Below are 18,577 nucleotides of genomic sequence, written 5' to 3'. Positions count from 1 at the left end.
GTATGGCCATATTAATGCACTTTGTAATATACATTGTGCATTAATTATGAGCCATACAGAAGTTATAAGAAGTTTTTCACTTACCTGCTCCGTTGCTAGCGTCCTCGTTTCCATGGAGGCCGTCTAATTTTCGGCGTCTAATGGCCAAATTAGACGCGCTTGCGCAGTCCGGGTCTTCTTCTTTCCTCAATGGGGCCGCTCGTGCTGGATGCCGGCTCCTTGTAGCTCCGCCCCGTCACGTGCCGATTCCAGCCAATCAGGAGGCTGGAATCGGCAATGGACCGCACAGAAGCCCTGCGGTCCACCGAGGGTGAAGATCCCGGCGGCCATCTTCAGCAGGTAAGTAAGAAGTCACCGGAGCGCGGGGATTCAGGTAAGCGCTCTCCGGTGTTCTTTTTTAACCCCTGCATCGGGGTTGTCTCGCGCCGAACGGGGGGGGGGGGGGGGGGGGGTTGAAAAAAAAAAAAAAACCTTTCGGCGCGGGACAACCCCTTTAAGTATGGCTGCCCACGGCTGGTTTTTAATTGTGGATTCTGGGCTTGGTGTTCGCCCTCACCGGGTTCTGCAGCAAATACCATCAATAACATGCTATGGATTAGCGCTCTTTCCTGCACATGAGCAGAAATTAATCGTGATTTTCTGCTTGCAGAGGAAAAATCGCAGCATGTTCTATTTTTGTGTGGGCTCTGCACGGACGGCTTGCATTGAAGTCCATGGAAGCTGTCCAACCTGCGGCCCTCCTGCAAGTGACATTGCAGAAAGGTTGCGGGACCCGTGTCATCACCTGGCGACGGTGCAGGAAAATCTGTACTGCGTATGTCTGATGACTAGCGGGTCAGACCATCTGCAGTACAGAAGAAAGAAGAAGAAGACGACGATGGGTGCACGGTGTCACCAGCTGGGCACAGGGTCGGATACTGCTGCGGAATTCTGCACTTAGAATCCAACCCGGTCGTGTGCAGCCGGCCTGATATCTAACAAGCGGGTTTACAATATTTCATGTACAAACGGGAAATTTGTATGGGAAACTGCAACAATTGGGCTTTTCATCTGTTGTTGTGGATGCTCAGAATCATCAGGATGTTCACAATCAATGTTTTCCCTGAAGGAGTATTTAATTTTGTGAATTCTTTCTGTTGTTGTAAACAATTGGCGATCGGCGTGCCGTTGTGTTCTGTACATGCAGTGCTTCAGCCGGACTCTTGGCAGATCTATGTGATGCCTTTTTCTCCAAGGAAAGGGAGTGGTGCGCCTCGCTGCAGGGATGGGATGACCAGATGACTGAAGTCAGATTTTCCCTTAACGCGTTCCATTTATTTTGCTGTTGTTGATATAAACTATTGATAGAATGGGAGATGGTGTGCATTCATCTGCAGGCAATAGAATGGGAGATGGTGTGCATTCATCTGCAGGCAATAGACAACACTATAGTCTAACATTTACCACTCACAGCCCTGCAGATCAGCAAACGACATGGGAAAGTCTTCTATTCACTTTTGTCATTTATAACCACACTTAACCTATATTCTGTTTACACCCGTTTTGCACGAACTGATCCTTAAAACGTTGCACATCAAGGCCCATGCTGTGTTTGCAAAAAATTTGTGACTTTTCTTGGCATTCGGCAGTTTTGAAAAGTTGGCATGGTTTACTAGCAATGGGCACGCTTTCCAACTTTGAGACAGACTTATCAAAATGCAAGCCAAAAATTGAAGTAAACTTTGTTGTAAATCTATGCCTGCTTATAGCAAGTGTAGATGAAGAGCCGTGTGCCTTTTTTTAAAATTTGGCTCCATTCACTCCAATGGTTTTATTATTTTAGACTGGCGTATGAAACACCAGATTTAGTAAGGCTGGGTTCACACAGGGCGGATATGCTGCATTTTTGCTGCGGTTTTGCCGCAGAAGAAATGCTTCTGCAGCAAAACTGCTTCAAAGGTTAATTTGGGCTTGCGGATTTTATTGCGGAAAAATCCGCAAGTGTTTTCTTTCCGCAGCATTTTTTACTTTTTGCCGCGTATTTTGGTGCAGATTTTGCTGTGTCCATAGAGGTCTATGGACAAAAAAGTGCTGCGGAAAAGACAGAAGAATGGACATGCTGCATCTTTGAAAAACGCGCTGCAGTTGCATTCCCGTACTGCGGCTGTGCGGGAAAAATCCACCCTGTGAGAACAGCTTTTTTGCAAAACTCATTTGTGCTGCATTGCACTGCAAACGCAGCGGTTTTGCCGCAGTGCGGATATGCCACAGCAATCTGCGGCAAAACCGCAGCAAATCCGCCCTGTGTGAACCCAGGCTAAATGTAGACCGATGTGTTCATCCCACATGGCAACATATATCTTATTTTGCTTTGTTTTTATAGGTTCAAAATGACGACACAAGTGACACTGGAGGATGCTCTGTCCAATGTGGATCTGCTGGAAGAGCTGCCCTTACCGGATCAGCAGCCATGCATTGAGCCACCTCCATCGTCTCTGCTGTATCAGGTACAGTGAGCCCATATCGTACTAAAAAAGAAAAAACAGAAATATATATATATAATAATATGTGTGTGTGTGTGTTATATTTATTATGTGTGTGTAAATATAATTATAACTCGAATCCTGATAGCGGCTTATCTATCATAGAGATATATGATCACATTTGTTTAGCCATGAAAGCGTCCGCTGTATGCACTAACTAAATGACCTCTACACAGGTTAGAGAACATGAGTCTCCCATACAAGTCAATCCCTATAAATGCTGTTAAATGCCGCTCAGGTAAGATGGCAGCCCCCACAGTCATGGATAGACAGCAGAGAAAAAAAATTTTAATCGGAAAATAAACAGATTAGAAAAATAGAAAATGTTTCTCTAATAAAAAATATGCTGATTTAGTCCCTTTTAAGATGAAGGTGCACATAGCTCATGACCGGTTTCAATACGATGTGAGCCTGCACTGACCATTCTAGGGCAAATGTCTTGAGATGCATTTATATAAAACAGTAAGGCCTCATGTCCACGGGGAAAATCAGGCCTGCTACGGATTCTCCATGGAGAATCCGTAGCGGGTCCCTCCTGCCCCGCGGACATGAGCGCTTAAAATAAAAATTAACTTACCCGCAGCGGACGGGGCAGATCTTCTCTTCTTCACGGCCGGATCGTCTTTCTTCGGCCGGCGGATGTACTCGGCACGCTGGCAGTGTGCCGCGCGCATGCGCCGTGCACATCCGCCCGGCCGAAGAAAATTCCCTTTTATTGACCATCCGCGGGTATTTATCTACCCACGGGTGGTCTGGGATGCGGATCCGCATGCAGATGATCCGCTGCGGATTTTAAATCCTATTTTGCCTGTGGACATGAGGCCTTAATGTACTGGACAATAGTATTTTTAAATTATGGGTTATGTTTGTGGTGAGACAAATCCTTTAATCGCCTTTGGATAATGAACGTCCCCTTTCTATAAGTCTATACACAGTGCTATCTATGTGACTCTTTACTACTCAGTTCAGGGCTTCTAGAATGAACATTCCAATAGTTTAGTGGTGGTTTGTAGAGTTGACTGTAGAGAACATCTGTACATTAACTGAAGCACGGCATATGTGTTACATAAGTTCATTAACCTTATTTACTTTCTGCAGCCAAATTTTAACACTAACTTCGAGGACAGAAATGCCTTTGTCACCGGCATAGCGAGATACATTGAACAGGCTACTGTCCATTCTAGCATGGTGAGTTCTTGGAATGTGTTTAATCACTTATTACCTTAATTTCTCATATATGTAAACAGTGTACATTTTGCATAAAGTAAACTGTTATTTTATTGCAGTTACAATCCAACTGTTAAGTATTTGAGGAACCCTTACCAATCTAGGCCAGGTATCCCACAGTAATAACATCCAGAAATTCATTATTGTATACTACCCAGGGTTTTTCCATCCAGGGCATCTTCATATCATTCTCTCCCATAGTAACCACATCCAGGGTATCACCATACCATTCCCTGCTACAGTAATCACAACTAAGGGTGTCGCTGGGGAGGGACAAAGGGGGCATGTGCCCTGGGTGCAATGAGAGGAAGAAGGTGGGTGTGGGGTACCAGACTAGCCTACGGTCAAATGAGGCAGTCAGCTGCTGGAGAACAGAGGAAGACACTTCCTTTTAGGGCTGAAGACCTTTTAATATGATGGTCATGTGATGAATCACATGTATAGTAGAGCTGCTGGAGGCTCTTAAGGACTTTTGATGTTATGAGTAGAGATGAGCGAGTATACTCGCTAACGCACATTACTCGAGCGAGTAGTGCCTTAGCCGAGCAGCTCCCCGCTCGTCTTTAAAGTTTCGGGGGCCGGCGGGGAGCGGCGGAGGGGAGATCTCTCTCCCCCCCCCCCCCCCCCCCCAACTCACCTGTCACCCGCACCAGCCCCCGAATCTTTAGAGACAAGCTGGGAGATACTCGGCTAAGGCACTACTACTCGCTCGAGTAATGTGCCTTAGCGAGTATACTCGCTCATCTCGTTATGAGCATGTGATCAGTTTAGTGTATGGGAGGAGTCAGACTTCAGGCTGTGCCATTGTCAGTGGATTTCTTGCAGTTTTTTTTTTCTATAGTGCAAGAAATGAAGATCCTCAAAAGTAGATGAGAGATCTTAACACTTTGTGAGGGCACAAAGGAGGACGCTATCACTGTGGTGGGCACACAAGAAGACCCTATCACTGTGGAGGGGACACAAAGTGGGACACTATCAGTATAGAGCGTGCAAAAGAGGACAGGGACACAAACTGGGATTAGTACCTTGTGGGAGAAGAAGCAAGTTTTGGGGATTGTGCCCCTGATCTCTTAGGATGCGCAAGATGCACCTAAAGACGCAGAAAATTGTAGCTACACATCAGAGTTCACTATCCCTCCTCCAACATGTCAATTGCTTTCATCATACCCAACCTACGTACATTGATCGTGGCATCAGAACTGGCAGGAATGGCTTCCTCATTTGGCAGCCCATAGTCTAGATGAGTTTTGAATGTTTTTCTGTGATATTTACTTACAAGAGAGAGGTTTTGTGTTTTTGTTTATCCCCTGGAACACTCTGGAGTTTGTAAGAAGGGATCTTTTTTAGTACATTATAAGAGAATGAATTCTTCTTTCTCCATGACAGAATGAAATGCTGGAAGAAGGACAAAAATATGCGATCATGCTGTACACCTGGAGAAGCTGCTCAAGAGCTATACCGCAGGTAACTGTTTATTCTCATTATTGAAGACATATTGACTCGTAGTAAATGCAGAGTTTGTTGCTTTTTTAAGAATTTTTTTTTAACTGGGTATTTACAGATTGCTTATTTCTTACGCTCTGTTTGCATGTCGTTTTTAACCTATGCCAGAGAGTCAGAAGTCTTCCCCTATGTGTGTACCTCCAATGGAAGGCTGCAACTTATCCCATTCTATAGGCATACATTGGTATATGTCACCCATACGCTGCAATTGTTTTGGAAAACAAGAAAAGAAAACACACGGCCGAGTCGGATCCCGCTGCGGGATGTGACTTGTGCCTCAGTATTGAGCTTATACTCGCCCGTCCAGCGTCTTCTCTCTCTGCACTGCGATGTTCCGACTGGCGCACATCCGCAGTGCAGAGCCGGCGCGTCAGCGGTGACGTTTCTGTGCGGGCCTCTGTGAGGCCCGCACATAAATAGGACATGACGCGATTTGTTTACCACCCAAGTTTTCATGCGGTCAAATTGCGGCTGTCTGCATAGGATTGAATTATCTAATGCAATCTTATGGCAGCATGCACGGGTGGAAATTCTGCAGGAAATCCTGCGGCAGAATTTCCACCTGTGTGCAGGAGGCCATACTGTACGGTTCACAAATTTGTGTGTGTTTTGTGTATATATACACTTATTGTCAAAAAAAAAATCAAGCACTTACAAGTTGTCAGAATCAAATAAAACTCTGTGTGCGATTGTAAGGTTGATATAAGTAAGGGATTACAATATCCGAGCAAAAGGATAATTTATTGCTGAAAACTGAACACTTGAAAGGAGTCTCTAGTACCCTGTTGTACCGCCTCTAGCTTGGATACAAGATGTGATACAGGCAGGCATGGAGGCTCTAGTACCCTGTTTGGCCGCCTCTAGCTTGGATGCAAGATATGATACGGGCGGGCATGAAAGCTCTAGTACCCCATTGGGCCGCCTCTAGCTTGGATGTAAGATGTGACATGGGCAAGCATGGAGACTCTAGTACCCTGTTGTACTGTCTCTAACTTGGATACCAGATGTAATATGAGAGGGCATGAGGGCTCTAGTACTCTGCTGTACCACGTCTAGCTTGGATACAAAGTGTGATATGGGCAGGCATGTAGGCATACAGGTTCTGTATGGTACCCTGTGGCATATTAGTTCACATTTGCTGTAATTGAGCCTCTAGATTGTGCAAACTCGTAGGCTGTCAAAGTTTGTGTCCCAGATGGTCCCTATGTATGGGTACTGTTGTATCTTGTCTCCACCAGAATTAGGGGTGGATTCATGGGTTGTGCTGGCTCAGTGACAGGTGATGCCCCCTAGGAATGGATTGGCTAATGCAGGCAAGGTCCACAAAACGCCCCCAGCTGTGCCTCCTGTGAGTGTTGCGCTGGGTTCCTGTGATGTTTCCTGCCATACTACCAGGAGTTTCCCTCCAGCGTCCTGTAACTCACCAGGGCGCTCTGTTGAGTATTGCTGGCGGTGTGTTCCGGTGGTGCTGCATCGGCACTGATGACCCCATCAAGAACAGGAGCAAACACGGCAGAGCAGCTCCGCTGCGGTCCCCTGCTGTCAGTATCTGTGCGGTCCACCGCTGTGACAGTCGCCGCACTCCTCTGGTGTCAGTGTCGGCGCTTACACTACTAGGAAGGGCAGCAACAAAATCCGTCTAGCAGCTCTGCTGCAGTTCCCACGCTGTCAGTGTCGGCACCGCCCTCCCGACAGGAGCGCACGGAAATCGGCGCTGACAGTGACCGGGGGGGACATTGCAGGTAGTCCAGCAGTAACACTCACAGCGGGGAAGAGGACCACCCATGCTGCCTTGAGGAGCACCGAACCGCGGTCAGCGCAACAAGACCGACAGCGCCGCAAGCTCACATACCCATACCGCTGTATTGTGCTGTGTGGGGAGCAATGTCAGCTACCCTGTCTTCTGCTGGGCCGATAGCTGAATGTGTGGGGGCGGAACAGCTGTGGGCACCAAACACCATCACCTAATCTGAAGCTAGGTGCCTTACAGGGGGCGTACACTACAGCAAAGGGCAGTCAGCCCCTAGTTTCCGGTGGAGACAAGATACAACAGTACCCCTACATGTTCTATTTTTGATAAACCACCAGCCATGGAAGTGTGACAATGTTGTGGAGGCATTCCTGGGACTCCCTTGTGTGTCTGGCCCAGCATTATCCTGCTGGAAGATGCCTCTTGGAAGCCACCATGAGAGACAATACATGTGGCTGCAGGATGTCCTGAAAATATCGAGCTGTCATTGTCCCTCGTTCCACTACTAGAGGTCACCGACTGTCATATGTGATGACTTCATTAAGACAGTGCAGTTGATGTGCAGCTGAAAACAAAAGAACTATTCATTCTTCTGCTTTTTCTTTTTGGATTCATGCCCAGGTTTCGCTAAAGAGGCCCCACCTTAAATACACTTCAAAGATTATAATAAGGAATTGTTACCTGCATTTACCTAATCTTTTTCTAACTATGAAATTGCAAGTAGGGTAAAAGACCAGAGTTGATGCAAGGAGGTAATGTACCCTACCACCTTTATTGACAGACTATAAATGTCATTTAAGCTCCTTTTCAGACTGATTCTCGTTTGCCTGAGTGAAGGAGCAAATGTTGAGTGATCACTTTGCGCTCCGAAGCGGGGTATACAGAAGGTGAGCGGGGCCGCTTGTCTTCTGCATCCAGCTGTTCTCTGCTCGGAGCGCCCAGCTGGTATACAGCTGAGAGCTCCTAGCGGGGTATGCAGAAGACAAGCAGGGAAACGATAGTATCAGCTGTATACCGCTGTGAATTCCTGATAAGACTGGGTGCAGAAAGAGAACGATCAGCGATTCCTTAAAGAAAACTGCACGGTCAGTGCAGTTAGACACAATGATTATTGCTCAAAAGACGGCTTTGAGCAATTTTTGAGCGGAAATCGTTGTCTTTTTCAGCCTTTACACATTAGCATGCTATGACTTTCTGCTACTCACACCATTCATAGAATATAGCTGTGACACTGGGAGGACACTTGTAGTCAGTTTGAACTGTCTTGTGACTTCCCCTTCTAATTGAAAATACAAACTGTATAGTTTGCACATTTTGACAGTAACAACAACATTACAATGTAATATACAGCCACCTTGCTTCTCTTTATAATTTGTATTATTTTTGTATCTTGTTACAGAACTGTTGAACATTTTCTGTAATATCACAACATTAATAAGTGGCTGTAACCATTACTTGTATAATTCACGTAACCCCTTAATGACACGGCCTATTTTAGGCTTAAGGATGCAATGATCTTTTGAGGGATTTTCAGCACCACTTTTCAAAAGCCATAACTTTTTTTTTTAAATTTTTCCATCAACGTGGCCATATGGGGGCTTGTGTTTTGGGTGACGAGCTGTAGTTTTTGTATTGTTTAGGTTTTTTTTCTTGACACCTTTTAGTCATGCAGCATAAATGAAATGATCAAATTTCTCTGCAGGTTGGTACAACTATGACAATACCAAAATTATATATTTATTTTTTGTAAGGTTTTTCCACTTTTGTGCAATTTCTAGGCTTGGTAGTTAGTTGATGTAATAAGCTTCTTGAGTTATTTCTATTCCTACAGGGATACATTTATATGTGAATATATGGGTAAATTCATATATGTGTAGAGCACATTTATCATATATAAAATTACACAATAATTATCACCTGCTAAGTAGGCAGACAGATATGTTCCCCATACATGGTCCAACAATGAAAGATGATCAATCAAAAATCGCTCAAACGACAGTTTGAGTGACAGTTTTGACCGATCATCTTTGCACAAACTCTTAAAGGGGTTGTCTCGCGAAACCAAGTGGGGTTATACACTTCTGTATGGCCATATTAATGCACTTTGTAATATACATCGTGCATTAAATATGAGCCATACAGAAGTTATTCCACTTACCTGCTCCGTTGCTAGCGTCCTCGTCTCCATGGTTCCGTCTAAATTCGCTGGCAGCTTGCTTTTTTAGACGCGCTTGCGCAGTCCGGTCTTCTCCTTTCAGCACGAGCCGCTTCAGCTTTCAGCTGTCACTGCTCGGGAGCGCGCTGGAGCGGCCATTCTGTACCTTCCTCTGTTAGAGGAAGGTGCAGAGCCGTCCAGCTGTCCTGCCGTCCAGGTAAGTGATGGGCCGGGGGGGGCTGCCGCTGCGCCGGGGGGGGGGGGGGCTGTCGTCGCTGCCGCTGCGATGGGGGGGGCTGTCGCTAGGCCGGGGGGGGGGGCTGTCGCTGCGATGGGGGGGCTGTCGCTAGGCCGGGGGGGGCTGCCGCTGCGATGGGGGGGCTGTCGCTAGGCCGGGGGGGGCTGTCGCTAGGCCGGGGGAACTAGCGCTGGGCCAGGGGGGTAAGTGATGGGTCGGGGGTGATGTTCACTGACAGGTGAAGGCCCCGGAGCCCAGCGCTGGGCTCCGGGGCCTTCACCTGGGCTCCGGAACCTAGCGCTGGGCTCCGGGGCCTTCACCTGGGCTGAGGGTCTAGCGCTGGGGAGCCGGGAGCGTAGCGCTGGGGAGCCGGGGGCTAGCGCCGGTTACCTGCTGCCTGGCGGTGGGTGACTGGTCGGCGGCTGCGGGGCGTCTGGTCGGCGGCTGCGCGGCGTCTGGTCGGCGGCTGCAGGGCGTCCGGTTGCCATGGAGACACAGCTGGTAGCGTCTCGGGAGCGCGCACGTCGGGCTGCAGCGAGCGACGGGGAAAGAGCCGGCGGCCATCTTGGGGAAACTTTTATAAGTTGCTGAAACGCTGGAACGGTAAGTACAAACCAGCTAGGAAAGTCATTTACAGGGGTAATTAGTAATGTATGTTTAATTAGGGGGACTGGGCAAAAAAAAAAAATCACTGCTTCCTCGAGACATCTCCTTTAAGTAGCTAACTAGCTGCTTAAGAGTTAAATGAAGGCGGAGCGGGACACAGCTGATAACTCCGAGAACAGCAGCTGCTTTGTATAATCAAACTGCTTTGTTCTCGGAGCTTTCGGCTGGTGTACCGCTGAGAAGTTCGAGTGGGATACCAGCTGAAAGAATGCCATCAGCTGGTATCCCACTGAGAACTCAGCATGCGGCGCTGATAAGTCATCACTGACTTTTTTAGCTTGCTAAAAATCAGCAGTAAACGAATAGTGCACAAAAAGTGCACGATGGCAGCGCGTTTAGATGCAAAAGTAATCACTTAAAAGATGGCTTTTGAACGAATTTTGAGTGATAATCATTCTCTAAATGGGCCTTGAATCACTTTTTCTCTTCTCCCGCTATTTGCTCTCCCTGTGGCTGCGTATACTTGCAAATTAGATCTGAGTTAATTGTGCCTCTTCAAGTTTCATAGGAAGTGACCTTGCATTCCTCAAGCTGGCTGGAACCTAACCACCTGCATACACATGTTTAGGCTGCCTGTCCACGGCCGAGGCGGAATATTGCTAGCTATCTTCCCCCGTGGGGGAACAGGGGGGAGAACTGACAGGTCTTCACGGTGAGCCTATCTGATAAATTGCAGCACGCCGCGATTTAAATCCTGCGAGCGGAGAATCGCTATGATTCTCTGCTTATGGACATCGGGCCGCGCTTTCCATAGTTAAGTCTATAGAAAGCATTCACTGCGTTACCTGCGGCCGGATTACCGCCACGGATAATGCAGTGACATATCGCCGTGGACAGGAGGCCTTAAAGGGGTTGTCCCGCGAAACAAAGTTGGGGTATACACTTCTGTTTGCCCATATTAATGCACTTTGTAATGTACATTGTGCATTAATTATGAGCCATACAGAAGTTATTCGCTTACCTGTTCCGTTGCTAGCGTCCCCGTCTCCATGGTGCCGTCTAATTTTCAGCGTCTAATCGCCCGATTAGACGCGCTTGCGCAGTCCGGTCTTCTCCGTGTTGAATGGGGCTGCTCGTGCTAGAGAGCTGCTCCTCGTAGCTCCGCCCCGTCACGTGTGCCGATTCCAGCCAATCAGGAGGCTGGAATCGGCAATGGACCGCACAGAAGACCTGCGGTCCACCGAGGGTGAAGATCCCAGCGGCCATCTTCGCAAGGTAAGTAAGAAGTCACCGGAGCGCGGGGATTCGGGTAAGTACTATCCGGTTTTTTTTTTCAACACATGCATCGGGTTTGTCTCGCGCCGAACGGGGGGGGCTATTGAAAAAAAACAAAACCCGTTTCGGCGCGGGACAACCCCTTTAAGCAGAGAGAAAAGTAGAAAAAGAAACTTGATATGGAACAAAAGTAAGATGAGTAATGAGAGAACATTTTGGCTTCTCTCACAGAACTCATACCACGCACAGGATGTAAGTTTATGTCCTGTTGCTTAAAGTACCAGGCAGCCAGGATGTAAACTTGCGTCCTCATGTTAAGGGTTTAAAGGCTTTGTCCGAGATAATTTGTTTTGTTTAAACATAGGAAATCTGATGAAATGAATAAAATTTTAATTTGCCGGTTTGATCCTATGCCACCCCAGTCCGCCTGGCTACACTTTGTTTGCATGGCTGATGCATTCACAGGCCCATATACCCACATATATATTGGGAAGGTGTTCACAAACTGAAATGTTTGGCTAATGCAATACCAGACTCTGTCTTCTAGTTAAAAAGAACATTGAGATTTGTGGATTTGTGAATATAATATCTGATGATGATGATGATGATTTTATTTTACTCCTCACTCAAGGTTAAGTGCAATGAACAGCCTAACCGTGTAGAAATCTATGAGAAAACTGTGGAAGTCCTGGAGCCAGAGGTCACAAAACTAATGAACTTCATGTATTTCCAGGTACCATTTTTGGCTTTATACAAATACATTCTGAAAAGTCTTGTAATTAAATGAATTTTGTATAAGGGCTATATTCTCATGGATAATGACCTTTAATCTACTAGACACAGCAAATAAGCCATACATCTGTTATGATGCTGTAATGCTGACATTATTCTTTTGGGTTGCTGTGATGTATCTGCAGACTTCTGTAACTTTATTTTGCATCAGTCTGGGGATCAAGAGGAGTGAAAGACGGTACAGAGCCCCCTTTTTAAAATATTGGTAGTAAATTGAGAAGACACATTTTTTTGTAGTCCCCTATATGTTGAGACGAGCATGTGATATTACTAGAGCTTCGGATATGTCATAGATACATAGAAGACCGTATTAGTGATCAAGCACTCAAACCCATTTGGCCATGCCAAGAGATTTCTTTGGCTGTTGACACAAAAAAGATGCATTTAAATTAGTGATGGTCCATAAAAAGTTTTTTTTTCCTCCCAGATTTTCAGTAATGAAAACTTAAAACCTTAGAACCTTTTCTGTATTGCATATCAGATGACCCCCTTTAAACTTCAATGTGAGGCTTTTAACAACCTCGTTCCTTACTGTTATTTTCCATAAAGTAGAAGCTCTCATGTAAAGTCTATTTGATTTTGGTGACAGAGAAATGCTACTGAACGCTTCTGTGCTGAAATGAAACGTCTTTGCCATGCGGAGAGAAGAAAAGACTTTGTCTCTGAAGCCTACTTATTAACGCTCGGCAAATTCATCAATATGTTTGCAGTCTTGGATGAACTCAAAAATATGAAGTGCAGTGTGAAAAATGATCATTCAGCATACAAGAGGTGAGATGTTCATGGTCGTTACCCATTGTTCTTGACACCCTTTATTTCCATGTATTGGCGTACAAACAAAATGGCAGCAATGTTGTTTTTTCTAATCTATCTTGTAATGCATAGTCCTTTTTATTATGCATTTTTTCCCCCTTCAATTTAGTCTTTACTGGAATTGTAATTTTATGACAATAAAGTCTATTAACCGTAACTACGGATATGGAAGTAAAAATTCAATACTATTTTTTTTTTTTTGTCCATGTCTGTCCAAAGGGTAAAGAAAAATATTTTAAGGGGTTATGTGGGTTTCAGAAGGCAACAATTTTGATATTTTCTTCAATCTAGTTTTGGAGTATGTGAAATAGTTTTGGAAGAAGGGCCTATAGTTTATTATAGGAGCCTCTGGGAGGAGGTGAGGGAGGATGCAACTAAGACCTTCCCCGCATATCTGTCTGCAACGGGAGAACATGTAAACAAAACCTACACCTTTCAGGAATGCTCCTTCTCTACATTTTGGCTGGAATATAGCTATGTGAGGAGGTGGATTAATGCTTATAATGCGGACCAAATCAAAAATGTTTTTCTTATCCAATTCGTATCTTGATTTGATTATAGGGCTGCTCAGTTTTTGAGAAAAATGGCTGATCCCCAGTCAATCCAGGAGTCGCAGAACTTGTCCATGTTTCTTGCCAATCATAATAAAATCACTCAGGTGTGTAAAAGGTCTTTCTCTACTTAATGCTGCTTCACTGAAGGCTATTGCTTTATTCACTATGCACTTTTTGAACTTCCATTAAAGGGGTTGAAAATAAACTGTTTTCTGGGACACTGTGCTTGTGCATCTAGCTGATTTCTGCAGAAACCGACATCTCCATTTCTCACTGCAGTGGCCCTTGTATTACAGGCCAGGTTCCCATTGAAATGAATGAGAATGTGGCCTGCAATACCAGTCCAAACTTCTAAAGTGAGAACGGAGCTGTCCGCTTTCTGCAGAAATCAGCTCGGTGCACCGACTCGGAGAACTACTGACCAGTAGGCTCTGGGTGACAGATCCCTGACTACTATTGATGATCTATCCTGAGGATAGGCCATCAATCGTTTACAACTGGACAGCCCTCTTAAAGTGGATCAACTCAGGGCTCCTGCACACTGGCGAGAGCGATATCAGGCCGGTGATTCATTGCCCAATATTGCCCTCACAATGCTTCTGAAAAGCCCTAGATGTGAGGCGTTTTCACATGAAAACAGCCTCGCATCACTGTGGGGTTGAAGGAATCCCCCATAGCGAGGAGAGGAAGGGAGGCGGAGCTACAGGAGATCTCCTGGAGATCTACCCATATTTGGAGTGATAGGGGGGCAGGGCTAGAGGGCGGCTCCCCCAGGGCTTCCCCGAGAGTCGGGTTGAAAGAGGGTGGGACTAGAGGGGGTTCATATAGTTATTCCTCTCTAGCCACTTTTTTTGCTTCGTGTTCGCCTCCTAGTGATAAGTGCAAAAATCTTATTTTTTACTGGGGTCTGAACAGAGCCATATCTGTGTTTCTTGAGAATTTGTGCCAGTACTTACTTTTTATTGCTAGTCTTAGTTCATGCTGTATTGTATGTCTAGCGGCTGGGAGTGTTGCATTGTGCTTTGCTGCTTTTTCCTACAGCACACGTGGAATCCTGATAAATTTGGCTGTGGGCGTCTTATCATGAACTAATCTATTTTGAATTTGCTTTTGTAATGTGGCTATATGTTGGAAGATGAAAAAATGTAGCATTTTGGACTTCCTTCTGGTTTTCACTATAGAATTCTGCAATCTTTCATTTGTAGTGTTGTTCTTTACTTGCAGTCATTGCAGCAACAGCTGGAAGTCATTCCCGGCTATGAAGAGCTCCTTGCTGATATTGTGAACTTATGTGTTGACTACTATGACAACAAAATGTACTTGACGCCTGGGGAGAAGCACATGTTACTAAAAGTAAGATTGCTACCAGACTGGGATTTACTTTGTTGGTGGGCAATGGAGTCCTTTCATTCTGTAATAAAATAAGCCAAATCGCCCACCAAGTGTAGAAATGGATGTCCCTAAAACACCATTATTTTCTCAGATTTGTACATGAATCAGATTAATTTGTATTTAATTAAAGTGTGAATATTTAGTCATAAAGAAGGAATCTGCTCAGTGATGTGACTATTTCTGGGGAACATCCCTAGGAATTTCTCCACCTACAAATCTTGGCTGTCTAAAGCATTGCTGTGTTTGGCAAGAGCGCAACTCAAAAAAGCCCCATGTCAGAACTCTGCCGTCTTTTGCTTTTTATTTACTTTTGTGGCCTATTCAACAGCTCAGAATTCAGCTTTTATTTTGCTCTACGTCACACTTAGGGCGCATTCAGACGACTGTATATCGGCTGGGTTTTCACGCCCAGCTGATATACGGTGTCTCTCTCTGCAGGGGGAGGAGGCTGGAAGAGCCAGGAGCAGTGCTCTGAGCTCCTGCCCCCTCTCTGCCTCCTCTCCACCCCCCCTGCACTATTTTCAATGAGAAGAGGCGGGACAGGGGGGAGCTAATTCCTGGAACTTAGCCCCGCCCCATCCCGCCTCCTCTCATTGCAAATAGTGGAGAGGAGGCAGAGAGGGGGCAGGAGCTCAGAGCACTGCTCCCGGATCTTCCAGCCTCCTCCCCCTGCAGAGAGAGACGCCATATATCGGCCGGCGTGAATACCCGGCCGATATACGGTCGTCTGAATGCTCACTTAAGGTCACTTCCACAACCGTACTCCAGTTTCCATTGCTTTTGTATGCCCCTGAAAAAGACACTACATAACGCTGTTTAGCTGTGGAGACCGGTAATATAATAACCGGCCCTTGGGGGTTTAATCTGAGTCATTTTCCACAGCTGATGCAGGTAACCTAGCAATCGGTTAGTCATTTTATTTAGCTGCACAGGTTAGAAAAAACGCCTAGAGACAGATGAGGCAGGTAGCCTAGCAGCCAGATAGATTGTGGTTGGCTGCAGACAAACTGGTCAGGTGATAGAAGTTATAAATAGCTGGACAACAGGTTGCAGGAGGCAGATGAGCCAGATAAGAGAGAAGTGGTGCCAGAGTGAAGTGGACAACAGAGAGGTGAGAGGCCAGTGAGAAAGAAGTAACAGAGAAAGCAGTACAAGCAGGAGCAAGAGAAGGAGAGAAACAAGAGAAGAAAGGGAGAAACAAGAGAAAAATCAGAGAAACAGTGAGTAACAGAGAAGGAGAGTCAGCTTTGACAGTGAGTAGAGGAACAATAAAAGAGATGGAAATATGAAGAGAGGGGGATAAAGAAATAAAAGATGTCAATACAAAGAGAGATAGAGAAAAGAAATCCAGAGTAAGCTCCCAGTATATAAATGTGTTAGACACGGGTGTCTTCATTGTTGCAACTTGTGTATTATTTCTTATTCACTGAGGCCTCATGCCCACAACCGGGTTGGATTCTGCCTGCAAAATCTCGCAGTGGAATCCGCCCCAGAGCCCACCCTATACACCCCATACTCACCTCTCCGGATCCGCGGCAAGAGTCTCTGCCGGCGCGCATGACACGACGGCGCTGGCAGATGACGCGGATTCCCGCAATACTTGTGCTGTGCTCACAGCTCAAAGTATCACGGGACGGACTGCTTCCATTGACTGCAATGGAAGCTGTCAGCATGATTTTCCACAATGCGACATGCTGTGATTCTCCCCTGCGAGCGGAAAATCGTAGTTGATTTCTGCTCATGGGCAGGGGAGAATCTGTTAACATAGCATGGCTATTGCTGCGGAATCACAACAGGTGTCTGACCGTGAGTGTGTGGAAGAGAATTACCTCATCTCCCTGTTTTTATTTAATAATAGCACCATGTCTACAACAAGTTAAGTAAAATATCTGGCTCCGTGTATTATTCAGCAACTCGCTACTACAAATCGTGCCCAAGGGCATTGGTGTCCAAACTAAAACAAAAAGAGAAAACAAATCACAATTAATTGCCCACAAATAAAAATAGCGCTCACCATACTTTGCTCTGCCCTTGGAGCCGAACAGCAAAAATATCAGAACCTAAGGATTCAGCACATGCTAGACTCAAGCAGCACTAGACGGAAGCCATTGGCTATAATTGGGTTCACCCAGCTTTTGGCTTGCCTGATGAAACCTTTATGTAGGAGATAGTATAGCATGCTGTGCTTATTTCCTCTGGGACTTCATGCTGGATTCACACCGTAGCTTTCAGCGCACATGTGAACATTCCCCAATCCAGTTCCATGCTTTGTCAAGGCAATTAAGTTTGATCAATTTAGGTTACATTATTTATAAAGAGACGGGTCCATCAAATTCGGCCTTTTTGATCCATTATGTATCATTCATTTTTAGCTAATGGAAAGTAGAAATTCACCGCAGCACACACTTAATCCCCAGACTCTGTCTTCTTTGGGGAGGAGGAAAGAAAGTTTTAATGATATTTCACTATAGTATGCAGAGCCAACTTCGGGGCCTATGGACATAAGCCCCTGACAAAACACTCATTAATTAAAAGGACATCTTTATTGTTTCATTGTTAAAAAGCTAACGTTTCGACCTTGTTAAGTCTTTCTCAAGCCCCAAAACAATACCAGACATACATAACAAATCAATACATATATTAAAAGCCATCAATGGTTTATACAAAAACAGAATATTAAAAATTACAGATGATACATACCACTAACTGATGAAACAGAACATCATGTCCATGCTCGGGATGCCCACTGTGTGTATCCATTGCCTTTTAAATAGTAATGATCTAGTGCAATCATGCACCAAAACACGCCCCCCAATTACCAGGACTTTCGGTGTCCTATCTAACACTAGCGGAGTATTCAAGTACCTGTTGCTAGGTAACAGCACAACATTATGCAGTAGAGCAGCGTGGGTCACAAAAAAGCACCTCCCATATGGCCAGGTTACATAGTCGCCATTCCGGGATGTATTGCGCTTGCACTATGTTGCCCAGGACGCACATCCGCCTCAACGTCATCGCGTCGTCATATTATGAAAGCGTCCACTGAAGCGCCTATTGCACATGCGCTCTGTAACGTGTGACATATGTGCATCATCACGTCTTAAACGGCGTCACCACATCTTGAACGACCTACATAAAGGCGCCTATTGCGCATGTGCTCCGTAACGTGTGACGTTTAAGCGTCATCACGTTATACGCGTCATCGATGTGCCCGATACGTCGGCGTGCCATATACCTCCAAAGGACTAATGAATAGAGATGAGCGAGCCTACTCTGCCACGCCCCTTTTTTGCCCGAGCGCCGTGTTTTTCGAGTACTTCCGTACTCAGGCGAAAAGATTCGGAGGGCCGCCGTGGGTGAGTGGGGGGTTGCAGCGGGGAGTGGTGGGGAGAGAGAGAGGGCTCCCCCTGTTCCCGCTGCTACCCCCCCGCTCCGTAACGCCGCCCCCCGAATCTTTTCACCCGAGTATGGAAGTACTCAAAAATCGCTGTGCTCGATCGAGTAATTACTCGAAACAAGTATATTCGCTCATCTCTACTAATGAACCAAACTGCGCATGTGTTGTACAACCAGATTACCATGGCAATATTAACAGAATGAAATAATCATGCGGCGATGTAAACATTTATTGGCGTGGTACCGAATACAATATTGTCATGGCAATAAGTTAAACTGCCTGGCCTTAGATAAGGGCTACACAATATAACACGCAAAACAGTAAGTGCTGTATATATTAAAGCTGTATACATA

The 18,577-nt window shown here is 45.7% G+C and overlaps 1 protein-coding gene across 2 annotated transcripts in view; it reads left to right on the top strand.

Moving 5' to 3' along the window:
• The window catches only part of CYFIP1 (cytoplasmic FMR1 interacting protein 1), a 98,727-nt gene that overhangs the window by 12,258 nt on the left and 67,892 nt on the right, over positions 1-18,577 (top strand). For both annotated transcript variants that reach the window (XM_066579384.1, XM_066579377.1), the window contains exons 2-8: positions 2,363-2,486; positions 3,621-3,710; positions 5,136-5,213; positions 11,908-12,009; positions 12,658-12,839; positions 13,443-13,539; positions 14,660-14,788. In XM_066579384.1, coding sequence (XP_066435481.1) covers positions 2,370-2,486; positions 3,621-3,710; positions 5,136-5,213; positions 11,908-12,009; positions 12,658-12,839; positions 13,443-13,539; positions 14,660-14,788 — 795 coding nt within the window. In that variant the 5' untranslated portion in view covers positions 2,363-2,369. The remainder of the gene's footprint in view (positions 1-2,362; positions 2,487-3,620; positions 3,711-5,135; positions 5,214-11,907; positions 12,010-12,657; positions 12,840-13,442; positions 13,540-14,659; positions 14,789-18,577) is intronic.

This window comes from Eleutherodactylus coqui, chromosome 1 (genome assembly GCF_035609145.1).
Source record: "Eleutherodactylus coqui strain aEleCoq1 chromosome 1, aEleCoq1.hap1, whole genome shotgun sequence".
Taxonomy (NCBI): Eukaryota; Metazoa; Chordata; class Amphibia; order Anura; family Eleutherodactylidae; genus Eleutherodactylus; species Eleutherodactylus coqui.
This window is presented reverse-complemented; position numbering and strand designations above follow the sequence as displayed.